At 41.7% G+C, this 21,387-nt stretch overlaps 1 protein-coding gene across 4 annotated transcripts in view; it reads right to left on the reverse strand.

Moving 5' to 3' along the window:
* CENPK (centromere protein K) overlaps positions 1-21,387 on the reverse strand; it is a 51,856-nt gene that overhangs the window by 27,224 nt on the left and 3,245 nt on the right. For 2 of the 4 annotated variants that reach the window (XM_073344077.1, XM_073344078.1), the window contains exons 2-4: positions 19,023-19,049; positions 10,277-10,414; positions 6,461-6,517 (exon numbers count right to left, since the gene is read on the reverse strand). In XM_073344077.1, coding sequence (XP_073200178.1) covers positions 6,461-6,517; positions 10,277-10,414; positions 19,023-19,049 — 222 coding nt within the window. Of the gene's footprint in view, positions 1-6,460; positions 6,518-10,276; positions 10,415-16,262; positions 16,482-19,022; positions 19,050-20,145; positions 20,356-21,387 lie in introns of those variants that run through there. The other 2 variants (XM_073344079.1, XM_073344081.1) reach the window with 2 other exon arrangements.

Raw genomic sequence — 21,387 nt, forward strand, 5'->3', positions numbered from 1 at the left:
TGAGATACACTGAGAAACTGCAGCTGGAAAATACAAAATACCATTTCAGGAGCTAAACAATCTTTGCTTCCATTTATCAAAATGTTTGCCATTCCCAGTTGCAGGAGACATGAAACAGTAATACTTTCCTCTATTTCCAGAGCATTTAAATACAGTAAGAAAGGTACAGGCTTTTGCATTTTTTTAAAAAAAGTAATTTAGTAATAAATGAAGTATACATTTAAGTACAAAAGCTACTGTAATGATCATGCATTCCATAAAAGGTAGGGGAGACTCAATTTGGCTTTCGCGCAACTAAAAAAATTCAAGATTAAGACGCACTATGAATCATCAGCCAAGTTCACATAATAAAAATATCAGGAACTGACAAATTAAGGTCAGCTTTTCACAGCTTGAGAGAACCCATTATAGTAGTTTTAACCGAAGAGGGGGGGGAATAGTAAATATAGCTGTCATACAAATATCTTGCCTAGAAAGTTACTTTCATAGGATAGGCAATGCCCATTCTTCTGCAATACTGTAGCACTGTCTCTGATCACAGAATCAGCCAATTCCTTTATCAGGTCTTTATTTATATTTGACATGAAGAATGCACATATAAAAATCTGAGTACTTACAGTACTAATATACAAATAAACGCTGCCAGCCAGTAGTCTTAAAATAATCAGAGATAATTTACTTCAGCAACAGACACTAAAAAAGAAAAATTCCAGAAAAGCCCCTTACCCAAATCATACTAAGGAACACCCACCCTTATTCTTCCCCTCAAGCCCTATCAGACAATTGGCTTTTTCAGTGCGCCTATGTGGTCATAAAATCTATTTTGGATGGGGAGCATGTTCCCAAGTCGCAGGGCCCTCATAGAGAATGCCCTGCTGGCAACACCCTTTCTTTTATAAGTAGAGGATTATAATTTGAGTGCCTCCAGTGACTGCAGTTGGGGCAGTACGTTGCAGGAGAAGAGGCACTCTCTCAGGCAGGCAGGTTCCAGGCCATTAAAATCTTTACAGATCATGAGCAACAGGAAGCCAGGCAGATCCCAAAGCACGGTTATCATGTGCCCTGCTTAATAAAAGTGAAGTCCCAAATAGAGCACATTACAATAATCTAATCTTGAAGTGACAAAGGCATTGACAACAGTGGCAAAGTTGGCATCTGAAAGAAAAGTTCACGACCATTTTGCCAGCTGCAGATGATAAAAAGTAGACAGGTTACTGCTATAATATGATCATCTAAAGCAGCTGAAAGGCTAACATCACCCCCCAAAGTTGCAAACTCTGACGGCCAATGATGGAAACACTCTCTAGTTCCATTACCTCCACCATCATCACATCAGTCTTGTACGGGTAGAGTTTCACTCTGATCTATGTTCCAATCTCAACTGCTTGTTGGCTGAGATACTAAACCACATCATTGCCAAGTTGGATGAGATAGACACATACTGTTGGGTGTCATTAGTGTACTGAGAACACAAATACCCTGAGCCTGCTTTGTAATCCTTTTAAATTCTATATACACGTTGAAACAGGAAGGGTGCCAGGATAGTATCCATCACTCAAGAGCCCTTTAGGAAGAGGAGCAATCACCCACAACTACCCACTGTGATTTCTCCTAGACGAAAGAACAAGCAGCTGGAAGGCACCCCATCAACATCAACTCATGATCAATGGCATCAAATGACAGATCTAAAAATACCAGCATGGATACCTGATTTCCATCCATCAACCAATCCAGTCAATGCATTCACTATGCCAAAGCCAGGTTTATACACAGACTGACAAGAGTCAGAGACCAAAGGCATCTGGATACTGTGAGATTTCTCTCACTATAACCATATCCATATACTTACTCTAAGGGAAGATGGGATACTGGCAATAATTGGCCATATTAATATCAACTTATGACTTCTTGAGCAGAGGCTATACTAAAGCTATCTAAAACAAAAGGCAGTCTACCCTCTCTCAACATTTCTGGTACCTCAGTGGACACCCCACTAACTGAAATTCTAGCAAAGATTAGGCCTTCTGTCTCCTCAAGATTTTTGTTTTTCAAATATAAAATTGCAGAAGGCACCTTAAAGACTAACAGATTTATTTGGGCATAAACTTTTGTGGGTAAAAAACCCACTTCTTCAGATGTGGGTTTTTTACCCACAAAAGCTTATGCCCAAATAAATCTGTTAGTCTTTACGGTGCCACCGGATTTCTTGTAACTGTGGTAAGTAAGCTATCATTTAAATAAGCTTCTATACCAGATGCCTGAAGAGCAGCCAATGTGACATCAATTTTTTTTTTTAACGTTTCCAAAGACGATCCTGGCAATCACAGGCTGGTAAGCCTAACTTCAATACGAGGGAATTTGGTTGAAACTATAGTACAAAACAGAATTATCAGACACATAGACGAACACAATTTGTTGGGGAAGATTGAACCTGTTTTTTGTAAAGAGAAATCATGCCTCACCAATCTATTAGAATTCTTTGTGAGAGGGTCAACACACATATGGACAAGGGTGATCCAGTGAATATAGTGTACTTGGACTTTCAGAAAGCTTTTGACAAGATCCCTCACCAAAGGCTCTTCAGCAAAGTAAGCAGTCATGGGATAAAAGGGAAGGTTTTCTCGTGGATCAGTAACTGGTTCAAAGACAGAAAACAAAGGATAGGAATAAATAGCCAGTTTTTAGAAGTGAGAGAGATAAATAGTGGTGTCCCGCAACATTCTGTACTGGGACCAGTACTGTTCAACATATTCATAAATGATCTGGAAAACAGAGTAAATTGTGAGGTAGCAAAATTTGCAGACAATACAAAATTATTCAAGATAGTTAAGTCTAAAGCAGACTGCGAAAAGTTACAAAGGGATCTCATAAAACTAGGTGACTAGGCAACAAAATGTCAGGTGGAATTCAATGTTGATAAACGCAAAATAATGAACATTGGAAAACACAATCCCACCGATACATACAAAATTATGGGATCTAATTTAGCTATTACCACTCAAGAAAGAGATCTTGGAGTCATTGTGGCTGGCTCTCTGAAAACATCCATTCAATGTGCAGTGGCAGTCAAAAAAGCTAACAATGTTAGGAACCATTAGGAAAGGGATAGATAATAAAACAGAAAATATCATAATGCCACTATACAAATCCATGGTATGCCCACATCTTGAATACTACGTGCAGTTCTGGTCACCCCACCTCAAAAGATACATTAGAACTGGAGAAGGTACAGAGAAGGGGGGTGGGGGGGAAGATTTTGGGTAAGGCTGCAAATTTGTCACAGATTCTGTGACTTTCCAGGACCTCCATGACTTCTGCAGCGGCCGATGTGGCTGGCCTAGGGGCCTGGGCCTGAGCCTGAGCAGCTCAGGCAGCTCCTGGACCAGCCACACCAGCTGCTGCTGGGGCAGTCAGGCCACCGCCCCCAGCAGCAGCAGGAGATTGGGTGTGGGAGGGGGCCCAGGGCTGGGGTTTGGGGCACAGGAGGGGGTGAGGGCTCTGGGTGGCACTTACCTTGGGGGGCTCCCTGGAAGCAGCAACACCTCCCTCCCTAACTCAGCTCCTAGCTCTGCATGCTGCCTCTGCCCGCAGGCACCGCCCCTGCAGCTCCCACTGGCTGCCGTTCCCAGCCAATGGGAGCTGCGGAACCGGCACTTGGGGTGGTTGCAGTGCACAGAGCAAGGAGCTAAGGGAGGGAGGGACATGTCGCTGCTTCCAGGGAGCGCCGTGAGGAGCCAGGTAGGGAGCCTACCAGCCTTCCTCCCCACCTCCAGAACTCGCAGCACCCAGGATTTAGTCAGGGGTATATAGTACAAGTCATGGACAGGTCACAGGATGTGAATTTTTGCTTACTGCCCGTGACCTGTCCATGACTATTACTAAAATACCTGTGACTAAAACAAAGCCTTAATTATGGGTATGGAACAGCTTCTGTATGAGATTTGAAAAACTGGGACTTTTCAAATTGGAAAAGAAACAACTAAAGGGGGATACGATTGAGGTCTACAGACTGAATAAGGAAGTGATATTTACTTCTTTATATGACACAAGAACCAGGGGTCACCGAATGAAATCAATAGGTAACAGGTTTAAAACAAACAAAAGGAAGTACTTCTTCACACAAAGCACGTCAACCTGTGGAACTCATTGTCAGGGGATGTTTTGAAGGCCAAAACTATAATGGGGTTCAAAAAAGAAATAGATAAATTCACAGAATATAAGTCCATGGATGGCTATTAGCCAAGCTGGTCAGGGATGCAAACCCATGCTCTGAGTGTCCCTAGCCTCTGACTGCCAGAAGCTGGAAATGGATGACTGGGGATGGATCACTCGATGATTACCTGTTCTGTTCATTCCCTCTGAAGCACCTGGCATTCGCCACTGTTGGAAGACAGGATACTTGGCTAGATGGACCATTGGTCTGACCCAGTCTGGCCATTCTTATGGTCTGCCAGCACAGTAACAGATAGCACACCCCTAATATGATCAATTTTGTCTGAAAATAAGAAGAAATTTCCTCACAACAGAGTGGCTCAGACCAGCTGAGTCCAGATTATCTAGCCCATCTACAACATGGAACAAATTGGCTGCCTGAGATTTTGCAGATACTATAGTGAAGGAAAACAATTTTTTCTTTGACTTCTGTACAGGAGTTAAAAAATATAGTAGTTGATGCTACAATCAAGCGGCCCCTGTGCAAGAATTCTGCACTCTAACCAGTTTTCCTCTTGCCTCATTTGTTGCATATCATCTGTGAACAAAGGTGTCTAGGGGGTCTTCTCATCAACGGTAGAGGGGAAAAGAATATTATAAAGGCCTACAAAAACCATAAAGAAATTGTCTGTTGGGGGAACAAATTCTCTCAGAGGTCTCTGGAACCTTTCTGGTTCCATTAACCACTGAAAGCAGACCAACATACATGCACAGTCTTCCTTCTCATCTGTCACATGTGGATAGGAGATAAAGCAAAGGTGTTAGCAGGACTAGCCCCTATGCCTGGAGGGGATGAGAAGGAAAAAGAAATGTGCAACCACCAAGACGACTACATCTTCAGCATGTCAAGAAGTGCTATCCTTGTAGTCCCATTTGCTCATTGTCTTACCCTGCAAGCTCAAATACCACGCACATCTCTACATTGAAAGAAGAAAGTGTTTTCTTGAGTTGATGACAGAAAGAAAAAATAATTGCATGGATATTGTAGAAACTTCTTCACACTTCCTAAACTCAAGACCAGAGTTTTGTTTTTATCCCCACAATTAATTTTTATTTATACTGGAGAGATTCCCCCCCTCCCCCGACTTCTACGGTGGGAAAACATATTTTATACATTTGTTTCATGAGCTACATTTCCTGACTCTATTTTATATAAATATATGAACTGTGTGGTAAACTATTATTTTATTTCTATTAAGAGGTTGATATATGAAGGTAAAAACAAATTTTAATTAATATGGGTTTTATTCAAGAAATACAGATTCTATTTGTCCAGAAATAATTTTTGTAGCATATTTAATTTTGATTAACAAATGGAACAGTCTGACTGTATTTTATACATCTACTTTGTGTTATTGCATCCTTAAGTAACTTACACATGGAGAATTGTAAAACAGAAGTGTTATTTTGTCAAATACTTGTTCTCCACTCGGCCCAGGATTAGCTCCCCTGGTATTTTACCATTTATAAAACTACTCCCTTCCAGAGCTCTGGGTGCATGAATAAAGTTTATAAAAACATATAACAGATTAGGACTCAACATCCACCTTATGAATGGTCAGAGCTTATCCTACCCTCCCAAACACTATAAGGACCAAGGAGTCCATTCCCACATGCTCAAACTTGCTCCTTTGATGTCCAGTTTCCTAGTTTGTGGCAGCATTACAATGTAATTAGCATTACTCAACTATTTCTGCTTCCTTAAAACAGCCATGAACAGGGAGCAGCTGTGGAGCAGAGTTCCCAAGTAAACAGTACTTCCCAAGTAAACAGAGCAGACAATAAAATACTTCTATACATAATCTCTCAGGTCGTCGTCCCCTCCTCCTGCCCACCTACCCACAAAAAAAACAACTCAGCACAAGACAAACCTTCCCCAACGAACAGGTCCATTAAAGCCTTCTCCCATTCCTTAGAAATCAACACGCACAAACGGCTGTTAGAAAGACCTGCCTATCCCCATATTTTGCTAGGGACAACATTAAATAGTCAGTCAAGTTGGTTGGCTAGCTTTGCCCATAATCAATTTGGTAAATTTAAATGCAACTTTCCTGCAATTGCTGCATATGAGCATACTCGGAGAGTAAAATGTTCACACATTATTAACTGAGTCAATAAGGATAAAGGAGACTACTTTGTACAGGGTAAGTGAAGAATGTTAGCCTATTTCCTAAAAAAGCAAGATCATTGGTATTTGTCTGATAGAAAACTAAAAATTGTCCACTCAGTACAGAAAAGATGGACTTACCTGAGCATCTGATTCTGGAAGTGTTTCTATTCCTAGCAGCATTAGCTTGCTCTGACACTTAGTAGAAAGAGAAAAAAAACAGTGATTACTTATCATTCCTTCCCTTTTTAGGCCAGCCAAATAATGATTTAAAATTCCTCCAAAATAATATTGTTGTTTTATAGTTAGAAGTATTAACGTGGCTCCCACATGTTGCCGGAGGCCATGCCTGAGAAGACAATGACAGAATATTTCAACAGCATTCCGACAATAAAGCGATAGGGCTGGGCCTTCACTAACTGAAGAAGTGGAAGCGGAGGCACTAGAAAAAGAGGGTTGGCCACTTGGAAGGAGAGACAATAGCTGGGAAGTGAGCTGTAGCTCACGAAAGCTTATGCTCAAATCAATTTGTTAGTCTCTAAGGTGCCACAAGTACTCCTTTTATTGAGTATAGAGAAAGCTAGCTTACTAGTTTTAACTCTGGGTTTTTTCAGGTCAACTTTTAACTTGAACAGTATCTCTCAAATCAGGGCACTTACTTATTTTTAACCAACCAACAATTTATTAATTCACCCAGTACCACACTGACATACAATCAACAGTAAAATATAGGCAATGCAAATTACCAAGATTCTTATTCCATTCACTTATGGTCATAAATTCTCAGTTCCTCACACATTTATCATACTTCCAAGAATGCACTTGTCTTTAAGACCCCTTTTAAGAATATGGTTACTACACTTTGACAGGACTGGTTCACACGGGACAAGTTTAGAATATTAAAAGCAACTGATTAAAAATTCTTTTCTATATCTTTTAGGCCAGTGGTTCTCAAACTTTTGTCCTGGTGACCCCCTTTCACATAACAAGCTTCTGAGTGCAACACCACCCCCCATATAAATTAAGAATACTTTTTTTATATTTAACTCTATTATAAATGCTGGAGGTGAAGCAGGGTTTGGGATGGAGGCGGACAGCTCATGACCCCTGATGTAAGTCACAACCTCCAGTTTGAGAACCCGTTTTAGACCAATTTGCATGGACTTATAAAGCAGTTAAAATCTAAAATATGGTTACTTGAGCTCTCGCTAGAGAGTGAAGGCTCAGCAAGATAACCTACAGGCATTTATATTAAAGACCATAAGGGAAAATAGAATCTTTTAAATGAAATCTCAGCACTTCTTTTTATCCTCTTAACCCTGGAATGGGGGAAAGAGTCTTTTCCACCCAGCTGGTTCAGGTGTCAGTTGCATTTAGGATTCTGCAGCTGCTTGTGTTGGGTTCAATAAACTCTCTTGAGCACACGGTAACTTCAGTTTTATATATCCTAATTTCAGGGCTGTTGGAGGGGTCCATCTTCTGATTCCTATTGGACATGTGCCAAATGAGTGCTCAGATTTCAGCTTAGTTTCTCTGCTGCTTCCCTTGGTATCCAGTAGATGGTGTTGGTGTACAAACACATTTCTTTAATCCCTTTCTTATGGGAATCTTTTAAAATTGGATTCATTTCACGGATTGTATTTCACTATTTGCCCCTATTATCAATTGGGCTCCCCCCTTCTAAGCATTTTCTTTTAATATACCAGTTATACCCTGGTTTATATTTTTTAACTTTTCGTCTTCCTTGTGACACACAATTTCTATTACTGTTAGAGTGCAACAATTATTTACAATGAAAACCAACAAAGTCCTTATCTCCTAAATTTGGAGGATATAGATGTAACTCACAATGCAAACAAATGTGCAGATTCTAATCTGGGGTGAAAGAGCTGTTCATGGTATATTTGATTTACAAGAAACAAGTTTACAGATAGTTTGGGATTGAAATACTGCATAGGAAAGCAGCATATGACTCTTGCTTGGTAACTTGGAGATTTTTTTTAAACTAGGTTGGGAGGGAGAAAGAGGTTTATACACATGCAAATTATGAGAGATTTTTGCCTTTGTGATTGACAATATCCTCATTTAGAGAGACAAGGTGGGTGAGAATATCTTTTATTGGACCAACTTCTATTGGTGAAAGAGACAAGCTTTCAAGCCACGCAGAGCTCTTTTTCAGGTCTCATATGCTCATTTAGTCATTTTAGTTTCTATAGTTGAGGGGAATGCCCAATGTTGGCGGACGCATGGGCCCTTAGACAAAGTTTCCTATTGTCTTCACAGGTGGACTCCAGTAAGGGAAAAACAAGTGCATAATATTCCAAGACGTTAGTAATGGGCCTACAGCATCTTTCACTATTAAACTGTATGTCAGTTTCCCCTGAGAACTGCATATTTTCTCCCAAACACTGCATGACTCAAGCGGTGGTTTCGAAACTTCATCCTTAACGTTTTGGAAATAAATAATAAAACATATTATATTTTGCTATGCAATAAAGGGTGCAAATGATTATAAAATAAATGGAATGTTAGATGATAAACTACACAATCTGAGCAGGTAATGTGCCAATCATTAGCTCTCTAGAATTACCTGATACAGCATATACATGCATTAGTGATGTTATGTCTAAAAAAAGGAGAAAAAAAGCGGTCTCTGCAGCTACCAACTTCCATCAAAAACTGTGTGCAAGCATTTCCTTTATTGTGCTAAAGAGGTTGGGAAATCATTACACTGAACATCTTTGGTGCTGTGTAATCTAAACTGATAAAATTTTTGGATTCTCCTCCGGTTTGAAAAATTGGTGGCAAGAGATCACATCATCCTGGATAAACATTTTTGATATTTCTGTCAATAGTTAGGAAGAGTACTTGATAAAGCAAGAGACATTATCCTCTGCAGCTTGTTTAATCCCAAGTAATGCACCATGCCAACTTATGCACATAGTAAAGAATCTTACAAAAAAAAGGAAGTCCTAGAATACACTTATGATTAGACATTAATTCTTTATGTACAGCCTCAAATATTTACAAACAATAAAATAAATATGTTAATGTTAAATGTAAGTCACAAGTATTTAAACCATTTTTAATTTTGACTTTTTAAAGAGGTGCTTCCTGTTTCAAAAATGTCAATAACTGAGCAAAAATGACTGAAGAAAATACTGCAAGTAGTTCTTGAACTAAAACTGACAGCACAGATTATTCATGTGAATTAGTTACATTATAGTTTTATTTGTCTTATTACCAGTACACAGTACTCAAAAGAATATACTGTTGTGTATGAATACTACATAAAATCCTGTTAAGCCATTCAGAATCAAAGTACCATAATTTAGAACATAACTGTTCCTTTCACATCCAATTCAATAAGAATGGGTGTCTTAGCATCTTGCAGAATGTATAGTGATTCCTCAAAACCATTAAAAATCAGACAGGGATTCTGCCTTTTTTTTTTTTTTTTTAATAAAGTAACAATAAAAATGTGGATAGGCAGCAGAGTTTAATGGTTAAGGCATTGGATTGGAAGTCAGAAAACCTGAATTCTATTCCTGGTGTTGCCACTGATCTTTGGCAATTAATGTCACCGCTCTGTGAACCTCTGCCACCCTCTGTCTATCTCTCATCTACTTAGTATTTGTACAATGTGTAGCACAGCCTCTAGCACAATGGAGTCCCAATCTCAACTGGGCCCACTAAGCACTAATTCAATACAAATAATAATAGTTAATATTTTTATTTGTTTTTAAACTTTCACTATATTCCATTTTGTTAATCTAAAATAGACATATCAATACTGCAAACAAAAATTCACATTATAATGGATCCCTCAGTGCCATTTACACTTTCATTTTTGGCCTGTATTTTGTATTATTTTCTCCCAGAGTCTTCTCTGTGTAGAATACATGCCTTTGAAGAGGACATACAATAAACTTAGTCTATTAGTAATGATATGCATACCTCTTCCATCTGCCTCCATATCTCCTCACATTCATCCAAGAGTTCTTCTTTGGCATCTGTAGAACACACTATATTACTGGTGATTGTTGGAGCCAGATCATGTTGGTATGACAACATATGTTTTGCCAATTTCTCAGCCTATGAACAAGCAGAAAATAATTGTCATCGTATGGAAATGAAATAATTAGAAGAGGATAGAGAATCATATCCACAGCAAAACAGGGAAAACAGTATGATTTTTCTTAACCCTTCAGTTATTAACACTTAATAGAAATTCTGGGCTGTGTACAAATGTTCATTAAAAGCAATTAGATCTATTAGTGAACTAGAATTTTAAAACAAACAAAGCACTAATATGTTGAGGTTCCCTCATAGACCTTTTCCTTTGGCTTATTCAGAACACTTTGTCAGTTCCGGGAGAAGACTTCATCCAGTTCTCTGGGATCCAAAAAACTCAGTTCAACTACAGATTTCACCACGCAGGTATCTTTATCTGGCATATTGCAAAGCTACACTGAGCTGATTAGACTCAAGAGGATACCACACTTCCCAAGTTATGCAGAAAATCTCTTCCTTTATACCAATGTAGACATTACATTGCATTTACTATACACTGCATCACATGTGTGCAGCATGCTTTAACCATACATTGTCCACATTCAACCTCATCTCTACATTTCAAACTTATCATGTCCAGGGAACCATTTCCTAACAATGTGTGTTCTCCCTCTTAGCTGGCTAAAATATTCTCTTTTTAGCATGATCTTTTAATTTATCTTATTTAGCACAAACATTCTGTTTTCAGGTTTCAGAGTAACAGCCGTGTTAGTCTGTCTTTGCAAAAAGAAAAGGAGTACTTGTGGCACCTTAGAGACTAACCAATTTATTTGAGCGTGAGCTACAGCTCACTTCATCGGATGCATACCGTGGAAACTGCAGTAGACATTATATACACACAGAGACCATGAAACAATACCCCCTCCCACCCCACTGTCCTGCTGGTAATAGCTTATCTAAAGTGATCATCAAGTTGGGCCATTTCCAGCACAAATCCAGGTTTTCTCACCCTCCGCACCCCCCCCCCCCCCGGCCACACACACACAAACTCACTCTCCTGCTGGTAATAGCCCATCCAAAGTGACCACTCTCTTCACAATGTGTATGATAATCAAGGTGGGTCATTTCCAGCACAAATCCAGGTTCTCTCACTCCCTCACCCCCCTCCAAAAACCACACACACAAACTCACTCTCCTGCTGGTAATAGCTTATCAAAAGTGACCACTCTCCCTACAATGTGCATGATAATCAAGGTGGGCCATTTCCAGCAAAAATCCAGGTTCTCTCACCCCCCCCCCCCCATACACACACAAACTCACTCTCCTGCTGGTAATAGCCCATCCAAAGTGACCACTCTCCCTACAATGTGCATGGTAAGCAAGGTGGGTCATTTCCAGCACAGATCCAGGCTCTCTCACTCTCCCCCCCCCCCCCCCCCCCGGAACACACACATAAACTCACTCTCCTGCTGGCAATAGCTCATCCAAACTGACCACTCTCCAAGTTTAAATCCAAGTTTAACCAGAACGTCGGGGGAGGGGGAGGGGTAGGAAAAAGCAAGGGCAAATAGGCTACCTTGCATAATGACTTAGCCACTCCCAGTCTCTATTTAAGCCTAAATTAATAGTATCCACTTTGCAAATGAATTCCAATTCAGCAGTTTCTCGCTGGAGTCTGGATTTGAAGTTTTTTTGTTGTAAGATAGTGACCTTCATGTCGGAGATTGCGTGACCAGAGAGATTGAAGTGTTCTCCGACTGGTTTATGAATGTTATAATTCTTGACATCTGATTTGTGTCCATTTATTCTTTTACGTAGAGACTGTCCAGTTTGACCAATGTAAATGGCAGAGGGGCATTGCTGGCACATGATGGCATATATCACATTGGTGGATGTGCAGGTGAACGAGCCTCTGATAGTGTGGCTGATGTTATTAGGCCCAATGATGGTGTCCCCTGAATAGATACGTGGGCACAGTTGGCAACGGGCTTTGTTGCAAGGATAGGTTCCTGGGCTAGTGGTTCTGTTGTGTGGTATGTGGTTGTTGGTGAGTATTTGCTTCAGGTTGCGGGGCTGTCTGTAGGCAAGGACTGGCCTGTCTCCCAAGATTTGTGAGAGTCTGTTTTCAGTTTAATGATCTGCTTATCTCCCTAATTCTATCCTCCAAGAAATAAGGCCTCCCTTCTTGTGTTAATTACTCACATCAGGCGAGGCCTCAGCTACATACTATAGCTATATATTGTATTCTAACACAAAATTCCTATTTTTCAAAGTTGCTTGACGTCATCTGTCCTCATGTTTTCCTTTCTCTTCTGTTGGGAGACTTTATTAATGAAACAATGAGATGGTAACAACAGGTGAACACCTACAAAAAGGTATTTTTTTCTTCCTCAGAACTGAAATAACCACAAACTTCTAAGTGCCATAGTATTACAGAACACGAGGTGACCTGAACTCTGGATTCCCATAACATCTACATATTTCACCTTTTGGTAGCATTTAGTATAGCCACCACAAAATCTTCAGGGACAATAATTGCTACAAAAATACACAATAATCACCACACTAGAGAGTAATGTAATAGTTATATATGCCCTAATAATCAAGAGGATGAGAATTATGCTAGTCTGGTTCAGCAACACATGAAGCCAGAACTGTTTCAGCCTAACAGAGTTGAGGTGAAGGATGGAACGAGACTGAGGCCTGGTCTACGCTACAAAGTTAGGTTGACATATGCTGCATTAGGTCGAGTTAATAATGTATGTCTACTGTCTACACTACCGAGACCCTTCCACCGACCTAAAAGGCCTGTGAAGTTGACTTCTGTACTCCACCTCTGCGAGAGGCATAATGCTTAAGTCGACATCCATACGTTGACATGGGGATAGCGTAGACACTGCACTGTGTAATTCGAATGAATTGGCCTCCAGAAGGTGTCCCACAATGCTCCGCTGTGACTGCTCTGGAAAGCACTTTCAACTCCACTGCACTTCAGCCAGGTAGACAGGAAACAGCCATGCCCCTGTTAAAGCCCCAGGAACTTTTGAATTTTTGTTTCCTGTTTAATTGGCGTGGAGAGCTTGTCAGCACAGCTGACCATGGATGCTCACAGCCGCAAACACGCTCCAGCAAGGAGCACATAGGAGGTGGTGGATCTTATTGCTGTGTGGGAAAAAGAGTCTGTGGAGGCAGAGCTCTGATCCAGCAGAAGAAACGCTAACATCTATGCCAAAATTGCACAGAGCTTGGGGGGAAAGGGCTACACCAGGGACACACCACAGTGCTGCGTGAAAATAAAGGAGCTTTGGCAAGCATTCCAGAAGACAAGGGAGGCGAACAGTTACTCTGGTTCTGAGCCATAGACATGCCGCTTCTATGAGGAACTGCATGCGATTCTTGGCAGCGACTCCACCACTAACCCAAAACGCTTCGTGGATACTTCCCAGGAGCCCCGGGAAACCTCGGGCAACAATGAGGAGGACATTGTTGAAGAGGAAGAGGAGAAGGAGGAAGAGGCAAATGCATGGCAGGGAAGTGGAGGATCCATTCTCCCCGACAGCCAAGAACTTTTTTTTAATTCTGGAGTCCATCCCCACACAGGACCAATTGTTGGCAGAGCATGATGCCGTGGAAGGCACCTCTGGTGAGTACACATTTTCAATCAAACTGTAAAGGTTACATGCTATTATTGTTAATGCTGAATCTGAATAAAAAAATTGGGATAGTGGTTATCAGTGGCCACTGCAGCTATGCAGAGGGTGCTCTCCCAAAAAGACTGTTTATGTACATGGGGATGGCCCTGGAATCCTCCATAGAGATCTCTAGGAAGCTTTCATATAGTTACTCTTCAATTCTTTGCAGAAGGTTTCTGGGAAGAGCTGCCTCATTTCATGCACCACGGTAGGACACTTTCCTGTGCCACTCCAGTATTAACTCTTCTGGCATCATTGCGGCACACAGCAGTGCAGCATAAAGACCACGTCTGTACTCAGACACTTGCAGCATCTGCTCCCTTGCTGCCTCTGTTACCCTCAGGAGAGCAATATCGCATATGATTACGTGGGGGAAAGTGGAAAGTTTTAAATGCTAGCCCTTAAATCAGAAGTAATTCAATAAGTAATCCGCCTGTTTGGTGAATTCTGGGTCACACAACCACGCTTTCCCGAGCATGACCTGGTTGTGGTTGGAAGGGATCACCGCATATTGCAGCCAGCATTTTAAAAAGGGGTGGAGGGGGGACCACCACGATGCTTCCTGTTTGTCTCCCTTCCACCCCAACCCGGTGCTGCTTTTGTAACAAACTATTTGTGGGGCTTTATGCTGGTGCCTGTCCTCAAGTACCATCCAGGTTGCTATGGGAAAGGGGGCTGTGCTGAGGTTGGAACCATTGATCCCAAGGATGTCTCTACAAAAGCTGCAGCACAAGACCTCTTGCCCATGCCTGATGGCCTCACTCACCATGGCTGTAGCAGCAAACTGACTCTTGCAGTAGCCAGCGGTTCTGATCACGTTGTGGCCTGTAGGGAAGTACACTGAGGGGTGTTTCTTTCATAAAAAGATTTAACCTTGCCCCAGAAACAAACATATGCACTGTCAATGCTACCCTAGTGCTTTGTATTCTTTGCAACTGAAACCTTGTCCATGCGCCTACGCGCATTCTCCAAACTGGAACAGAGATGTTCCCAGATTAAAAGGCAGAAAAAGAAGACTGGGGAGGACATGTTCAATGAGTTAACGCATGCCTCTGAGAATGACAAGACGGAGCTCAGTGCATGGAGGATTGCACTGTCTGCACAATGACCACAAGGACAGGAGAGCATGCAGGGAACACGAGCGTGACACGCAGGACAAGATGGTACGGATTATGAGGGAGCAAACAGACATGTTGATGTGTCTGGCTGAGGTTCAAGAAAGGCAGCTGGACAGTAGAGAACCACTGCAGCCTATGCTAAATCTGCTGCCATCATTGCCAAGTTCCATATCCTCCTCTCCCAGATGTCCTAGAATGAGGGGTGGGGGAAGAGTCCGGTTCCCCTTGCACTGAACTCCAGGGGAGGGTACAAGGATCAGAAGGCACCCATTCCCACACCTTTGATTGTTATTGCAACGCAATTGTAAGCAAGCTGTCCTTGTCTCTCCCCCCACGTGTTATCAGCCCTTTTGGCCCAGGTTATTTTACTTTTCTTTGCTGTCTCTCAGTCTTTGGGAGCATAATAAAAATTAATGGATTGAGGAGAAAAGGCTCTTTATTCATTCAGCACGCTGTGGTTAGCTGGATGTAGTTTACCGGGGAGTACATGCAATGAAGGGGACATCTTGGTAAAGAACAACACACATAAGGGTCACATTACTGTGAGTCATTCATGAAATGAAACTAGTTATCAAAGCCTCACGAAGACGCAGTGCTCCTCAATGAGCTCTTCTTATTGCCCTGGTGTCTGGCTGCTCAAAATTGGCTGCCAGAATATCTGCCTCAATCCTCCACCCCACCAGAAACTTTTCTCCCTTTGTTTCACAGATATTACGGAGCACACAGCAACAACAATGGGATATTGCTTTCACTGAGGTCTAACCTAGTAAGCAAACTATGCCAGCAGGCTTTTAAACATCCAAAGGCACATTCCACCACCATTCTGCACTTACTCAGGCTATGGTCGAACCGCTGCTTACTGCTACCCAGGCTGCCTGTGTACAGCTTCATGAGCCATGGGAGCAAGCAGTAGGTTGGGTCTCCTAGGATCATGATTGCCATTTCAACATCCCCAACTGTTATTTTGCAGTCTGGAAAGAAAGTTCCTTCTTGCAGCTTTCTGAACACACCAGAGTTTCTAAAGATTTGTGCATCATACCCCTTTCCCAACCATCCCACTTTGATGTCAGTGAAAGGCCCCTGTTATCCACCAGCGCTTGCAACACTATTGAGAAATACCTCTTTTAGTTTATGTAGTCTTTGGCAAGATGGTCTGGTGCCAAGATAGGGATATGCGTTCCATCTATCGCCCCACCACAGTTAGGGAACCCCATCGTGGCAAAACCATCCACTATGTCCTGCATGTTGCTGAGAGTCATTATCTTTCTTAGCAGACGTCTATTGATTGCCCTGGAAACTTGGATCACAACATACCCCACGGTAGATTTACCCACTCCAAATTGATTCCCCACTGACCAGTAGCAGTCTGGCGTTGGAAACTTCCACAGTTGTCACCACTCGCCCCTCAACTGTCAGATCATCACTCATTTTAGTATTGCTGTACTTGAGGGCTAGGGAAAAGCTCTTCGCACAGCTCCATGAAAGTGGCCTTACACATTCAAAGGCTTCTACAGCCACTGTTCATCATCCCATAGCTGCATAACTATGCAGTCCCACCAGTCAGTGCTGGTTTCCCAGGCCCAGAAGCAGCGCTCCACTGTGTCAAGGTGATGAGTGACTATCACCAGCATCTGCGAATTGCTCCGCTCCATGGCTTCCAGCAGGGGTGCTTGCGTGGCATTAGATTGTTCCACTTGGCGGCTCCTGCTTCAGCTGAGCAAATACCGCAGGATAAAGCGCGAGGTGTCTGTAATGCTCACAATGACAGTGTACAGTTGAGCAGGGTCCATGCTTGCTGTGCGATGGCATCTGCGCAGGTAACCCAAGCTTAGGAAAAAAGGCGCGAAAAAGGCTTAGTTTGTTCGCCATTGATTTCAGGGAGGGAGGGACAAGGTTAGGTAAGTGCAATGTAGAATCACAGACTTTAAGGTCAGAAGGGATCGTTATGATAGTCTAGTCTGATCTCCTGCACAACGCAGGCCACAGAATCTCAGTCACCCACTCCTGTGACAAACCCCTAACCTATGTCTGAGCTACTGAAGTCCTCAAATCGTGGTTTAAAGACTTCGAGGTGCAGAGAATCCTTCAGCAAGTGACCAGTGCTCCATGCTACAAAGGAAGGCGAAAAACCCCCAGGGCCTCTGCCAATCTGCCCTGGAGGAAAATTCCTTCCCGACACCAAATATGGCCATCAGCTAAACCCTGAGCATGTGGGCAAGACTCACCAGCCAGACACCCAGGAAAGAATTCTCTGTAGTAACTCAATCCCACTGCATCTAATATCCCATGACAGGCCATTGGGCATATCTACCGCTAATAGCTGAAGATCAGTTAATTGTAAAATTAGGCTATCCCATCATATCATCCCTTCCATAAACTTATCAAGCTTAGTCTTGAAGCCATATGTCTTTTGCCCCCACTGCTTCCCTTGGAAGGCTGTTCCAGAACTTCACTCCCCTGATGGTTAGAAACCTTCGTCTAATTTCAAGTCTAAACTTCCTGGTCGCCAGTTTATATCCATTTGTTCTTGAATCCACATTGGTACTGAGCTTAAATAATTCTTCTCCCTCTGTGATATTTATCCCTCTGATATATTTATAGAGAGCAATCATATCTCCCCTCAGCCTTCTTTTGGTTAGGCTAAACAAGCCAAGCTCTTTGAGTCTCCTTTCATAAGACAGGTTTTCCATTCCTCTGATCATCCTAGTAGCCCTTCTCTGTACCTGTTCCAGTTTGAATTCATCTTTCTTAAACATGGGAGACCAGAACTGCACACAATATTCCAGATGAGGACTCTAATGCCATGTTCCCATAACCACCCGTGCAAATGTTTTGGTCCCATGAGGCACTGCAAGCCTAACCCAACATTCCGCTCGGCTCCAGGCACTGTGGGATAGCTACCCACAATGCAGCGCTCCATGAGTCAATGCCAGCCCTACAAGTGAGAATGTGCTCCACCGACACAAAGAGCATAGTGAGGACATGCAAAATTGACTTGCTTAAATTGGAGGCTCAATGTCGACTTAAATAAAATCGACCTAATTTTGTACCATAGATATATCCTGAGTCTTGGATCTCTGTTTGACATCCTATTTGACTTTGGGCACTTCATGTGTGCCTAGTCCTGTTAACTCCTATGCATAACTAACTTTGTGCACATGGGAATTCTCAATGAGCTCAGGTCTACACACAAAGATAAAGTTACTCATCTATGTAAGTGTTTGAAGGATCAAGGCCTTAATCTCTGTGCTTCAATTTCCCATTTGTAAAATGGGAAGCATTACTAATACTTCCCTTCTTCACAAGAATGCTGTGAGGACAGAAAATATTACTAATCATTACATTTTTGAATGAATGAAAACATGTACTTTGCCCTTTATAAAAAAGTTAGGTAAAACAAATAATTATGCTGTTATAAAATGTCTAAAATCCAGGAGTGAGATTACTCAGTAAGAAACTGAGAGCAAAAACAATTGCTGTTCTTTTTTAAAACACTTCAATGGACACCAGGTTTAAAAATAAAATATGGATTTAGTTTTCCCTACAAAGATAATTTCGTAAGTAAAAACTAGTGAACGTAGATCATGAGATTTATAGTCCTCTTGGAAGGGTAAACAAATTCAATGGCAACATAAAAATATACATGAGTTTAAAGTAATAAATTTTAAACTTGTGATTTATAAGACCATTTCTATTATTATTATTATTATTTTCTATAATAAATCTATTCCAAGTTTTTAAAGCTGAACTACCTGACAGAAATTGCCTCTAATTTCTTCAAGGAACATTTTCTTTAAACTTAGCTTAATGTAGAACAGCCACAAACAATGTACTTAAATTGAACAAATAACCTAATAAATTAATCAAAAGCGTACATACCTCCTTTAAAAGTTCATCTTGTTTATCCTATAACAAAAGCGCAAAAAATAAGTTATATTGACTACCAAATTTTTTTAAATATCTATTTCTTTTATGAAATATGACTTGTGACAAAGCTAACAATCTTTCTGTGCTGCTTCATATGACATTCTTTTGGCTCAGCTAGTTGAGTTCAAGTCTATATCCACAGTACTTTAGTAATTATTTAGGCCTAGATCCTCTGTGTGTTCCACGCAGGCAGACCCCTGCAGCCATGCAGAACCACATTAGCTTCAACCAGGCTTCTTCGCGACATAGGGGCCACTTACACTGAATAACTTGCAGGACTGAGGGGTGGGTTTCACTGCCTTCATACAAGCATATATCCTGAATCAGATTCAGAATTCTGTATTCTTACTCTGAATGCCAAAATAAGGGAAGACTATGTGGGAGAAGTATGTCAGTCAGCAAGCAGTGACAATAATTGAAAGGAAGTACCAGGAACATGTTTTTAAAATATACAAGACCATTCCCAAACTACTTGTAGAACACTGCAGCTTTCAAACAATTAAAAAATCGAGACATGGAGCTGCTTCTACCCTCTCCTACAAACAGAAGATAATTGGTGTTACCTCCCAATAGTCTTGTTAAATTCCAGACACAGATTTTTAGAGTGCTGTAAAGGAAACAGCTTCAGAATTATTAGCATGCATACATACAAATCTCCTGTGCATTAACAGGGTTCTTAAGTAGCAGGTTTGAACACAGAAAAGCTTGTGACCAAAACAACACTGATGATGATGATAAAACAAAAACAAAAAAACCCCACACCAACCTTAAGACAGACTAAATGAGAAACGCAAATAGTTTGCCTTGGCTAGGATCTGCTCTAATCTTACATAGCAATAGAGAATTCTCAGTATTCTTCTCTAAATACATTTGGCAGTACGGAAATTTGGTAAAATAATTTAACAACCCTACATTCTTCAATATCGAAAAAGCAGGTAGAGTAACAAAATAACAGTGACACTAAACTTTGGAAGAGGAGATTTCAGTAAAATGATAGTCAAAATGGCTCTAAAGCTAAAAGTAAAACATGTAAAATCCCTAGAAGTGGCTTGGATAGAATCTCAGAAGTTATTACCGTGAAACGAAAAGGAAATAGGAAGGCAAGGTTCAGTGGAAATGTTCAAGAGACTACTTGAGCAAAACAGAAGTCCTGCAAAATTTAGAAATCTGCCTTTAGCGAAGCCAATAAACTAAATCAGCATTTCTCAACTGCAGCCACTAGAGGACTTTTTTTGCTGCCATGACAGTCTCCAAAGCATGGGCAGAGATTGGAGGGAAGTGGCAAAGCATAGCGCCTCCCTGCAGCGCCCAGTTGTTGCTCCTGAATAGCTGTTACAAAGGCCAGTGAGATCTGCCACCTTGGTGTTTCGCTGGCAGCCGGGATCAGCACTCTGCAGCCTCCTCAGGGACTCTGGACAGCCCCACTGGGACACATTGGGCTGGTGTGCACAGTGCCGGAGGTGGCTCTCGTCAGTGGAGATGGCTGCATTTGGTCGCTCGGGTGTTCCTCTGGACAGGTCCCCTGCTCCCGCCCAGCTGGGGAACACGGAGACTGGGACTTCGCAGGCGGCCAATGAGTTCCCAACCCACGTTCCCAAGGGAGGGCTGTCACTGAAGGTCTGGGGGAGGCAGGGACAGAGAGACAGGTCAGTACTTCCCCCACCTACAGCCACACTCGTTGTTTACAGTTGCTGTAGCTACCACAGCAGCTCAACAGCTGTGGACTGCTGCAGGACTTGGAAGCTCCCTGACAGGGTAAGGGCTCCCACTTATGATACGCTCCGAGCACAAGAATAGGAGCACAGTCCACATGCACTGAATTGGGAGTTTACTTCTTACTGCCTTCCAACTACATGAATAAATTACAATGATGTGGACGTGTATATGTGCATTTTTGTTTTTCCTAAAGTATTTTAGCAAAAATTGTCAGAGCAGCCACCAGCAAGAGTTGGTAGCTGCACTCTGAGGACACCAAAAAATTTGTTGCGAGAACCCGTGAACTAGAATAGCTAATACCAGCTGTAATTGATAAGAGGGGAAATTATATATACCAAACTGGAGTTTGAAGAGCAAATAACTAAAGATGTAAAAACTAACAAGAGCAAAACAAGGACCTTGCTGAGAAACTAAATGATTTCCTTGCATCAGTCTTCACCACCATGAATGTTGGGGAGATTCCTCCTCTGGATCTACTCTTTCATGATAACAAAGATGAGGTATTCGCAGAAAATGGAGGTAACACAAGAAGAGGTAAGTGAGCAAATTGATAATTTTAAATGCAGTAAATCACCAGGCCTAGATGGTATACATCCAAGTA

This window comes from Lepidochelys kempii, chromosome 5 (genome assembly GCF_965140265.1).
Source record: "Lepidochelys kempii isolate rLepKem1 chromosome 5, rLepKem1.hap2, whole genome shotgun sequence".
NCBI lineage: Eukaryota > Metazoa > Chordata > Testudines > Cheloniidae > Lepidochelys > Lepidochelys kempii.